This window comes from Perna viridis, chromosome 3 (genome assembly GCF_037379345.1).
Source record: "Perna viridis isolate PV_CMFRI_1.1 ecotype Kerala chromosome 3, ASM3737934v1, whole genome shotgun sequence".
Taxonomy (NCBI): Eukaryota; Metazoa; Mollusca; class Bivalvia; order Mytilida; family Mytilidae; genus Perna; species Perna viridis.
In genome coordinates, this window is record NC_142447.1 from 17,472,339 (window position 1) to 17,483,688 (window position 11,350).

At 33.4% G+C, this 11,350-nt stretch overlaps 1 protein-coding gene across 1 annotated transcript; it reads right to left on the minus strand.

The window, feature by feature from the left end:
- Positions 1–822: 822 nt before the first annotated feature.
- LOC148621251 (uncharacterized) lies at positions 823–9,381 on the minus strand. The gene is made up of 3 exons (XM_088575397.1): positions 8,846–9,381; positions 7,270–7,347; positions 823–981 (listed from the first exon to the last, which is right to left on the minus strand). Exons 1-3 carry the CDS (start codon positions 9,128–9,130, stop codon positions 919–921), a joined length of 426 nt encoding a protein of 141 aa, XP_088431523.1. The 5' UTR covers positions 9,131–9,381; the 3' UTR covers positions 823–918.
- Between the last annotated feature and the right edge of the window lie 1,969 nt (positions 9,382–11,350).

An 11,350-nucleotide genomic window follows, 5' to 3' on the forward strand; every position in this document is an offset into this window, starting at 1 on the left:
GTGTAACATGAGGCAAATACAAATACAATTAATGAAAAGTGTCAAAAAAAATCTGTATTATCACATGCAGTATGAACACTCAATGGTCATTGGCTGATATATCACATGCAGTATGAACACTCAATGGTCATTGGCTGATATATCATATGCAGTATGAACACTCAATGGTCATTGGCTGATATAGGGGTCTCGTATTGATACTGCAGTTGATAGAGGTTTTGACATGCAATATCAGACTAATTACATGATGAATTATCTCCGGAGTACAAAGAGTAATCAAGGGAACCAAGATTATAGCGGTAATCAAAAGAATGCAATCCAGGGACAAAGACCAGATATGGAAAACAGACATGCACAACAAAGAACATAAAGTAACTAAAATCATACATACAAAGTATCAAAAGCAAATGAGCAACTCGGACTCCACTAAAAACTTGGAGCATGGTAGGTAGGGTATATTGTATATTGGTTTGTATTTGTTTGCGGGTTCTCACGGTGATATGTATTTAATTTATTTAATTCCTACAACTACTATAAATTTGAAGCATTCGTCTTATGCCACCAATAATGAACAAGCTTCTCTCGTAGTCCCTAGAATCCGACATGACTTCATTTAGTATGGTATCTCGTATATTTCGTTGTTGTGTAATTATAGCTTCAGTAGTTCCGGCCGAGGTCCATGTCAGCAAGCATAAAATGTCATAGAGTTTGTTCCTTAATGTTTTAAGAATTTCTTCAAATATGGTGTCGGTTTCTTGTTCGACTTCATAGAACTGCAAGTATTGTATTGTTTATGTAACTTTGCTTTAAATTTGTCTGAAAATGAACATATACCATAATTGTAATTAACAGCAGAGATTTTGCATGCCACAAAATTAAGCTGGAGTGTAGAAAGCAATAATGTTTCACTCGTAAAACTCATAATAGTCGATACGAATTTAACCTATGACCTTGGAAACACTGAGCAGACAGGAAGTTAACCTGAAATGAAATGGCATAAAGAGTAAGGATCCTTGCCACATGTAGTTTCGTATCTTGAACCAAAACAAAATGCTCAAACTCATAGCTCACAATTTATGACATATTTAAGAAAATTAAATCCTCGTTAAAGTAAAACTGTAAAAGGCATAAAAATATCGATATATTCAACTTCGTCCTCTTACAGGTTACACGTGCCTCATATTAGAAATCAAGTGCTCTTTGACACTGTCATCTCTAAAAATGAAAGATCTAATGATTTCCTTACGAACCAAGAAATAATATAGTGTTGGTAAGTAACCATATTTGTATTGGCTCCGTGGTATGCCAAATGGCATTCGAAGGTATTAACACGGTCAAAATAAACAAAAGACTATATATCAATAATATTATTACAAATGTATCTAACTTCATGTGTTGGTCATGAACGTTCGTTTGCACAAATACCATAGGCAGTGCTTTGACATGACAGCTTGTGGTCATTGGAGCGTGCATGGAGCATACGAACAAAAGAAAACAGTTTATATTGAAAATAAACACTCAGAAACTTACAACAAATTGTTGTTTATGAAATTTGTGTTTTTTAGTAGAGGCACTGTAACGCTACCCTTTTGCATTCCTGCAATTTTGAAATGACCGGCTTTAGAAATTCCATTTCGTAATGACCATTTCTCGGATATTTAGGTACTAGAAAGATTTGGGATGTCTACAACAATTGTATTAAAAGTAAGTAGGCTAACAATATAAAAACCCAAAAAGGTTAACTTGATTCATACCCAAATATATTTACTCTATATATAGTGAAACTGGTCTAAACCGAGCACTCATGGACTCAGTCCCTGTAAAAATCAGGCAGTTGGTGAAACATGATATGGAAAACCCATCATTTTGATAGTGTAATTTGACTATTTGCACCATCAGAATCAAGGAAAACAGACAAGATTTCCCATATCATGCTGGACCATTGAGTTACATTTCATTGAAATGCACTGAAAATGAACATTTAAGGGCAGATAACTCCGTCATCATTGTTCTAATATTCTATTGAAAATTTTCTGAGCAAATTCAGTGATGCAGTGATCAAATAATGGTCTATTCAAATAATGTGAAAGTACTTTAATTCGTGGATTAGGGATGAAATACAAGTTCGTGAATTCTTTAATTCGTGGTTTTGAGGTTATCAATATACACATCAAAGGAAATCTCCTTTTCGTTGGTTACCGAATTTCATGGTTTGGCCTACCCACGAAAACCACCAAAATTGGTACCCAAGAACAATAGAACTTTCACAGTAGAGAAAGTATCCTTGAGTCAGACCGGTGGGTTTTTGATACGCATGCTTCTGATTTTCCCATTTTGCCTGATTCTTACAAAGACTTAAAATTAAGATGTATGATTATTTATCAATATTTTCTTTTAGTTTGTATGCTAATCTTTTTAACCTTGTATGTAACCTTATTTGTCTACTTCCATTTCTGGTTGTGTTGGTTTTTCCTTGAAGATGAATTCATTAAAGTGCTCGAAGCACCTTCTGACCTAATTGTTTACATTCTTTGTAATAGTTTCGTCAACTCTAAATAAAAATATTTATTACATCTATAAAGGCTTAAGATAATTGCCTTGTATTTTAAATTGCTTGATTAACCGCACTTAATGTTAAGATATAAGTGAATGGTACAAATATTTAAGCCATTTGTGAGCTATAATTATAACAAGAGCTGGTGATAAAAGATACAAATATAAATTGGGCCTTGTCACCAAATTTTGTTTAATGATTCATGTATTCACCGGTAATAAAGTAGGACACATTAAGTTTAGGACAGAATTCTACCCTTGTGAGTTATTCAAAACACTTAATTGAGGACGAAGTCCTGATAAAGGCTATCAATACGAAATAAACTCTTGACTTTAGAAACAACGAGAGCCCGATTTAAGTCTGACAGGAATTTAACATGTAGTACTAAGTGTAATACCGAGTCCGGAACATTTTCAATTTTGTACCTTTAACACAAAATAAATGTTTATATGTCTAAATATCATATCTTAATTTTTGTTTTGTTAAATTATAAAGAAATATAAATCCCAGTTGAAGTTAAACCGTAAAAGGCATATTTTTTTATTGTATTAATACGACTTCGTTCTCTTGCAGGTTACCTTGTCCCATATTAGCTTAACTTGATTTATGTAGAAAATGGCATCGTTCATTTCAGTTTGCATCTTTTTTTCATGAAACAAAATGAAAACGATCGACAAACACGAAGAGTCACACACACAGTACATGTACCGAGAATTGAACCACTTTCGTTAATATCTGAATACGCATGAAACTTACCTCTTGTGTGTAAAGCTCAGAGCTCCAGATATAGGTATTGGTCAAATGAGAGAGATTATACTTCATTTCTTACCTATACAGTACCTGTATGGGATAAACTTCCCATTTTATGGGGTATTGGGCAATAGGGTGTGGGTATGGGAAATAGGGCAATGGAGAATGGAGTATGGGCCGATGGGGAATGGGGGATGGGGGCAATGGGGTATGGGGGATGGGGCAATGGGGAATGGGGTATGGGGCAAGTGGGAAGTTTATCCAATACAGGGACTGTATTCTTAAGCAAATCATCACACACTTGTTTTGATATGATAGTTTTTTTAACTATTTATAAATGATCCACACGAATTTTTATCCTCTAGTGAAAACCACATAATTGTTAATGGTCGCCGAAAAGATTTTGTATTGTATGTTGATGATGTGTTATTTTCAGACACTTCAGAGGGTTTGCTGCATTAGGCTCCCTTTGCTCTAAATGGTGTTTAAACGTAAATCGTAAATGATTGATTGATTGTTGGGGTTTAACGCACGAGCAGTAATATTTCAGCCGTATTCAGACGATGAACATGAAATGGATGATAAAATGGACATGAAACGATAACGAAATGAAAAATGGGATGGGGGACACAAGGACAACAAAATTTTGATTGCCACTGGAAATTACAGTATGTAATATGCCAGGGTTACTCCATTCCACCAACTGGGGCACACAACTCAGTTGCTCTGTGGGCAGAGTGCACTAGCCCTCGGCTAGGGTTCTGAGCGCTATTTAGTCGCATTTTACGACAAGCTTAACGCTGCTGCGGGCCTATTCTTTTGACACCCGGACCCACACGGGGCCTAAAAAATACAAGTTATGATGTTCAATAAATCAGAAAGTATTTTGACTATCACTTTTATTTGGATGGTTGCACATCTTAATACGCAGTGGTAAATTCACTCAATGAAAGGAAGAATTATACTAAAGTCCTTTAATTATTTGTGTCAGACATGTCATTATTAATTTCCAAAATGGTAAACTTTGTAATGATATACAATGTTTTATTGTCCTTAAGCATTCTCCTATTCCCTTGATCTGAAATATGTATGGACCGAAATGTCCAGTTTTGGTAAGGAACTGCAGGCTGTCATGGTCCGAAATGTCTCTTGGTCGAATTGTCCGATATAGATTAATCGAAAAATCTTCACCAAAACAATGTAAATTCGTGGTTTTCTAGTATAGAAGTTATTCTTAAAAAGCTTGATATAAGTGTGCAAAACAAAAACAATATAACGTACAAAAATTTACAAAAGTGATTACAGATAAGTTATATCGTCTTTATAGGTTTTATAATCTGAACAAGGAATTTTTTTTTTCTTATCAATCAAGTAAAATATTATTTGGAATGGGAAACAACTTGAATTTAAGAGAATTCAAATACAATCAATCAATCAGTAAAATAGGAATAAGTGCTCGACCTTTAAGGGGTGAGACAGACCGATATTCCAAAAATTATATACCAGATATATCATTGAAAAAATGTCAGTATTGTTCATTAGATAAAGTTGAGGATGAAAAGCACTCTATAATTTAATGCCTATAATATGAGCAAATATATGTAACGATTTCAGAAATTTGGATATCATTTTTTATACCCCAAGCAACGAAGATGCGGAGTGTATAATGGTTTTGACCCGTCCGTCCGCCAGTCCGTCAGTCCGTCTTCAGTTTTCCGGATTTTGTAATGAGACGCTTGTAGATATTGACATAATTTTTGGTATATAAGTTCACCATGATAAGTTACAGGTCAAATTTAACTTCGTTCCGCCCCGACGTAGTAAAATTCACAGAAATAACATAGTACGTGATCTGAGATAACCCCCCATGCACCCCCACTCATCAACCAAAATATGATTGTCAGGTACCCTTATACCTCCCATTTTCGAATCTTTTTGTAGCCAAAAAATAAACTGAAGCATTTTGTATTTTTTTTTTTGGCTCCTTTTTATACCTCGTTGCGGCAAGAATCCATTTTTAAGTTTTCTTTTTATTCTACGAATTTCATTTTTCTACAGAACGTAGTAAACTGACATATGTATATATAATCATGTAGCCCAATGTCTCAGCTTTACAATAGTACCAAGAAAGCTGCGGTAAAATGGAAAAAAATGTACCCTACCCCGCCGAAAAATCGCTAAATTGACATATTTTTCAATGTCAAGACCCCTGGAGTATTAATGCATCAGAAAAAAATGGTTTATTTGGTATTTTCTATTTAGTATTATTACAATTTATGCTTCTGAGGTTCTTTTGATAAATTCTAGCGATTTTCGTAGTCAGAATTTATCAAAAAATGCGAAAAATGATATTTTCGATTTTTCGGTCAAAAATCACATAAATTCGACTCTACAAGTTATTAGTCAACTAAAACGTCTCAAATTTGGTATCATTCGATAGATAATTTAATGTTCTACATAAATGAACCACGAAAAACTAATTTTCGTGAAAGAATATTCAAAAAATGTTAAAATATTACCCCTACTCCTAGAAAACTGGTCTCAGTATCAAACGGAATTCTCATTCACAGCATACCGACACCGAAAAACTCATATTTTAGGTATTCGTAATTAAGATAATGATGTTCCCAATATATCTGATCCATTCAGGCGCTTAGATTTTCTTTTTAGGGTAATAACTACTATAAAATTGTAAAAAATGGAATTTTCTGAATTTTAGAATTTCTCTATGTCACCCGTTATTTCCCGTTTTTTTTTTCCAGAATATCGTAGTTCAATCAAGCCTTTGTGTGATACAGTTCATTAATATAATGTCTTAGCGTCAAAATGAGCTCAAGTAATAAATATTTAAACTTTTCTAAGTCAAGTTATGTGAAAAATTGCCAACCTACCCATGAATAAAAATGCCTTTAATATATAAACTGTGTACGATAGACATGCTGGGTACTATTGTTTTAATTGTCGATGTATTCAACATATATTCTTATTTCAGGGACGTATTTTTTCAGTTTCAATGTGACAATAATGAGTTTTTCATAAAAAGGGAAATTTTAAGAATTTCATATTTCCTTCCATTTCACCAAAACAATAGGGTTTTTCCCTAAGGCTTACCTGGAGCTCTGGTAAAACTTTATTTCATATTATATGTCTTAAATGGGTTCAACGCAATTGAAACAACTTGTTTGTCTACCCCGGACTTGACTTTTTATGAGCAACTCGGCGGGTGTTTCTAGAAAAGCAGAGGACGCTTACCCTACCGGTGCACCAGGTCCATGCTCCCAGTTTTTAGTGGAGTCCGAGTTGCTCATTTACTTTTGTTTCTTTGTATGTATGATTTTAGTTACTTTATGTTTTTTGTTGTGTATGTCTGTTTTCCATGTCTGGTCTTTGTCCATGGATTACATTCTTTTGATTACCGCTATAACCTTGGTTCCCTTGATTACTCTTTCTAAACTTAAAGGTTTGTTCGGTTGAACAGGGCTTTAAACGATTCAGACTAAAAGGGTATAAAGAGCGATAATCTATGTTGGAGTCGACCTATTAATGTTTCCTATATATTTACTACGCACCAGTCCACTAGCATAGAGGCTTTTCTCTACAGGATGTGAAAACTTTGTTAAAGCATGAGTATATGCTCATTACAAACATAAGGAGAACGGATAGGTTGATTATGTCAAAGAGACAACAAACCCACAGGGATGAAAAATGTCAGCTTCAGGCCACCCAATGTTCTTCAATGAACTCACATCAGGCTGTCGCCGTTACACATGTGCTATACTAATTTTAATAAAATTGATGAAGTGCAAAGCTATGAAATAGCGAATTTACCCTCTGTGCAAAAGATCGATTACACGTATATCCTCTGTGCAGGACAATACAGTACGGGGTCTGTTTTATGCTGGATTGGGTTTAGATTTCACTCTACTATAATTTATGATGCGTGCAAAGCATGTTAAAATACTTACATTTGTAGTTGTATTAAATCTAAATAATGTCAAATCATATCCCATTATAGCTCTAAACCCTCTACAGTTGTATATACGCTGAAATATAAATAAGTCTGCAGACACATTGTCACAATGACATAGTCCATGTTTGGCATATATACTGAATGACTTTTACTTCGTTTCCAGAAAGATGCATGGCAGAATGTTATAAAGAAACCAATCGTTTCATGGGTTTTTTTGTGTGGGTTTTTGTTTTTGTTTTGCTTTTGTTTGTTTGTTGTTCTGTTGATGCAGTTTTTTTTTTATTTTGCAAAAAAAAAATCCCCAATAGTAGATGACTATTTGATTTTGAGGAGGTAAAGAGCTATAGGAAGAATATTGACATAAGTATTTCGACTCAGAACTCTTCGAAAATAAATATTTACATCTTGAAGATGGGAGAAACAAGTTTGAGCCTTTCAACACACTCTGATCCGAACATTATGCTTTTACATATACGGAAATAAACACTTTTGAATCAAGCCCCCCCCACCCCCCAAAATAGAAAAAATAATACAAAAAATAATCGTCCCCTAATTTATAAGCATGCGCATGCTCTTAGCTATACACTGTAATTACAGGGTGTCTTCTAGCTATTCCAACATTTTAAAAATATATATTCTAGATATTCCTACATGCAGATAATAATGGATGTTGTTTTAGTAGGTTTTGTTGTTTTAGTAATTATTGCCTAATTAATTTTACAGGTAAATTTGGGATTCAACATTGGATTTAAACATTTTATTAGCAAAATTATAATGTGTTTTAGAGAAATGTGGGGCTATTTTTGCCAAATTTATAAATTTTTTCATGGTAATAAACATAAAATATAGACTGAAAATGTTGAAATATTGGAAAGAAGATAGAGACTGAAAATTAAATTCAGTTAATTAATAAACAAACGAAGAAGCCGTCCATGCCTGCACCTTGCCCCAGTACCAAGCCGATGGTAAACGTGTCCCAAGAAAACGCAAATACCGAGAGATCGACTCAAGACTGACAACACTAAAGATTCGTCTACAGAACCATGAACTCACATCAGTCGTTTGCTTACGCTGCTTCTCATCTTTTGCATCTAGAGTAGACTTGTGAACTTTTGATTAGTGTTTGAGCTGTTGTGCTTTGTATGTTTTATTTATGCATTTATTGTATGATTCTTTTAAACAAATCATGTGTACTTTAACTTTATTTACTGCTTTTTCATTTATTTACAATGTTATCAGTGCTTGAATATTATGTACTTATAAAGTGTGTATTATCAATGACTTATTGTCATCATGAATATTGAATATTTAATAAAATTTAAAAATATAAATTCTGGATATTCCTACATACACAAACTTAATCCCTTGTTTATACAACCGTTCTGGCTTTTCCTATATGGATTTTATAATTTTTACCTACAAATTTTAGGATGTTGGAATAGCCAGAATAAACCAATTACAGTGGAATATAAATTATAATGCTCAAAACAATAATTATAAAAACACGACATCTTTTCAATTGACTACTTCTTTTTTTAGAATCTGTTCCAACTGTCATATTTTTCACTTACCGGTCTTGTTTGTCGGATCAATGGCCGCCTTCTATATAAAGTGCGGTTGTAAAACAAATTCAAACAGGCTTCTAAAACAGCCAAAGATATATATCTGTCTGTCCTACTTTTAGCTTCACAAACTTCTATTCTAAATACGTTGTTAAATTGGTGTCTAGATAAAGGACTTTCCTGTGCGGTGTCTTCCGTTGTATCGTGATCGGGAATGATATCACTGTAGCATGGATGCAGCAGACGGTCACTAAAACTGCGCAGCAGTGCACTTTTTACATGCACACAAATCATTCCGAAGTAGAGAACAGCTCGAAATATTTTTAAACCTACATTATAAAACCGAAAATATTATTTTGACCACAGATGGCTCAGGATGTTTTGTTGTCTTCAATCTAAATTTGACTGTAGCAAATATCCGTCCAATGACCCCGCTTACGCGTTGCTAGGAAACTCAATTTGCTACCATCAGATCTACAGCTACCGTCTCCGAATCTTCACGTCATACAGCTATCTCCTACGGTTTGTGTTTGTCTGTACTACTAGGAGGACTACAATGTACGTAATTTAAGTAGCTGTCTTTGTAAGAATCATGCAAAATCTGAAAAAATGTGACACACTCTAAGAAAGGCTACATATTTTTATTTTTGTAATTAAATTGTTTTATGGGTGTATATTATGAAATGTGTAATTATTCATTCCGATCTGTCTGCTCTTAGGAGATAATCAACATTGAAAATCCAGTAGATTCTATTGTATTCGAGTGTCATTTACTGAGTTATCTCCCTTAATTTTGAAATCTACAGTGCATTCAATATAATTTTTATCTCCTATGAGCACGGGTTATATGAAAAACCAAATAATAATTTCTGTTTACTTAAGCATTTTAAACAAAATATCAAAAATAAAAATATGTAGGCTTCCCAACCATGAATCACATTTTGCATGATTCTTAGCTGGAGTGCTACTTAACTTGAAATATCGGATGGTTGTTTAATATTACCTTTACTATCAATTGATCGATTGATTGATTATCTTTATATCCTCTAAATTTTAAGATTTCATATTTTTTTCATAACCCAAAAACAATTGGGTGTCAAGAGTGGTTCCCGTGCGTATACATTTGAGACTGCTTGATTGTGTTTTTTCTCAACATTTTGAAATTTTTGTCAAGCTCCGCTACATTGAAAAATATCCATGGATGCAGATAGAAGATTATATTCTTTCTAAATTATTTGCCGGAAATGTCGCGATCAGCGGAGCAAAGTACTTTCACCCACAAATCAGTTTCTAAATTTCAATTACATAACACTTAAAATAAAGAACAAGGAATTCTCCAAAGAATTTAAATCAAACAGAAGAAAAGTCTAATTGTAAAAATCAAATATTATTATATTTAATCTTAATATCGGACTAGACTAAATTTCAGCCTAACGAGAAAGACTGAAACTAGTGGCTTGTTAAAAAAAATGATGTAGGTGCGCAAAACATTTGTTGTTCCTACTTCACCAATTTTAATTTTCACGGAAAATACACGGAATCAGTACTAAACAGATCAGTATTATTTTCTACTATTTCAAAATGCCTGAATAGGTTTTCAAAACTAAACTCAAAACCTTATTGTTTTTTATAAAACATTGTTAAATTCATTACTCTTGTATACTTACAAGACATCTTCATATTATTACCAAATTTCATTTGGTTAGTGACAAATTGTTGCTGCTTTTATAATGGGCATTATTGCAAAAGACAGGGAAATTGTTTCAAAATTTCCAAAATTTGAAAGTTTTTGCGAAATCGAGAACTGGAATTCAAAGTCTGCTTTAACCTACGTCACTCGAACATTCCCTTAGTTTTGGAACCAGACCTTAATATCATTGACATTCGGAAAATGCACTCTGTTATGTAATTAGTAATGGTTGTCTTATAGAATTTGGTTATTTTCAAATTCTTAAAATGGTAACAGGTCTAGGCTAGGAAGAGTCAAAACAATATCATACAGTCTTCTGATAGTCTCATACTGTATAATACACTCCCTCGTTTCGGAAATTGAACCGAGAATGTCAGTAGTTTCAATTTAAGCTTTTTTAAAATCAGTAAAATGCATGTCATGCAGTCGTGTAATTACTGGAATCATAAATGGGCTTGTTTTGGAAATTTAATTTGAGAAAACCAATGGAGTATGAACTTATCAGTCGTGGTATTACTATCTAATTATGTAGTAGATTTTCAGCAAATTTATGTGTTTGTTTCAGTTCTAATTGATGAATTTTCGTGATCGAAAGGTCGGTAGGGCAATCAGTTGGGACAAAGTGACAGACTGAATTTAAAACTTAAGCATAACTTTTACGGTTTCAACAAAAGAGACGCTTCAAAGTACGATTCCAAGAATATGAAAATTCGAATCAGAATGCGCACGTAAAGTGCAACTTACAAGTAACACGGTGCATGTCCAAACTATATTTTGTAACTTTTTTTTTTATATAATATGAAATTGTGTGAAGTTAAAGTTGA

Coding starts and splice junctions, on each gene's coding strand:
- LOC148621251 (XM_088575397.1), bottom strand. CDS start 9,130: ATGATTTGTGTGCATGTAAAAAGTGCACTGCTGCGCAGTTTTAGTGAC. Junction 7,348..8,845: donor TGATCCGACAAACAAGACCG/GTAAGTGAAAAA, acceptor TTTATATTTCAG/CGTATATACAACTGTAGAGG. Junction 982..7,269: donor GATTTAATACAACTACAAAT/GTAAGTATTTTA, acceptor ATTTCATTTCAG/GTTAACTTCCTGTCTGCTCA.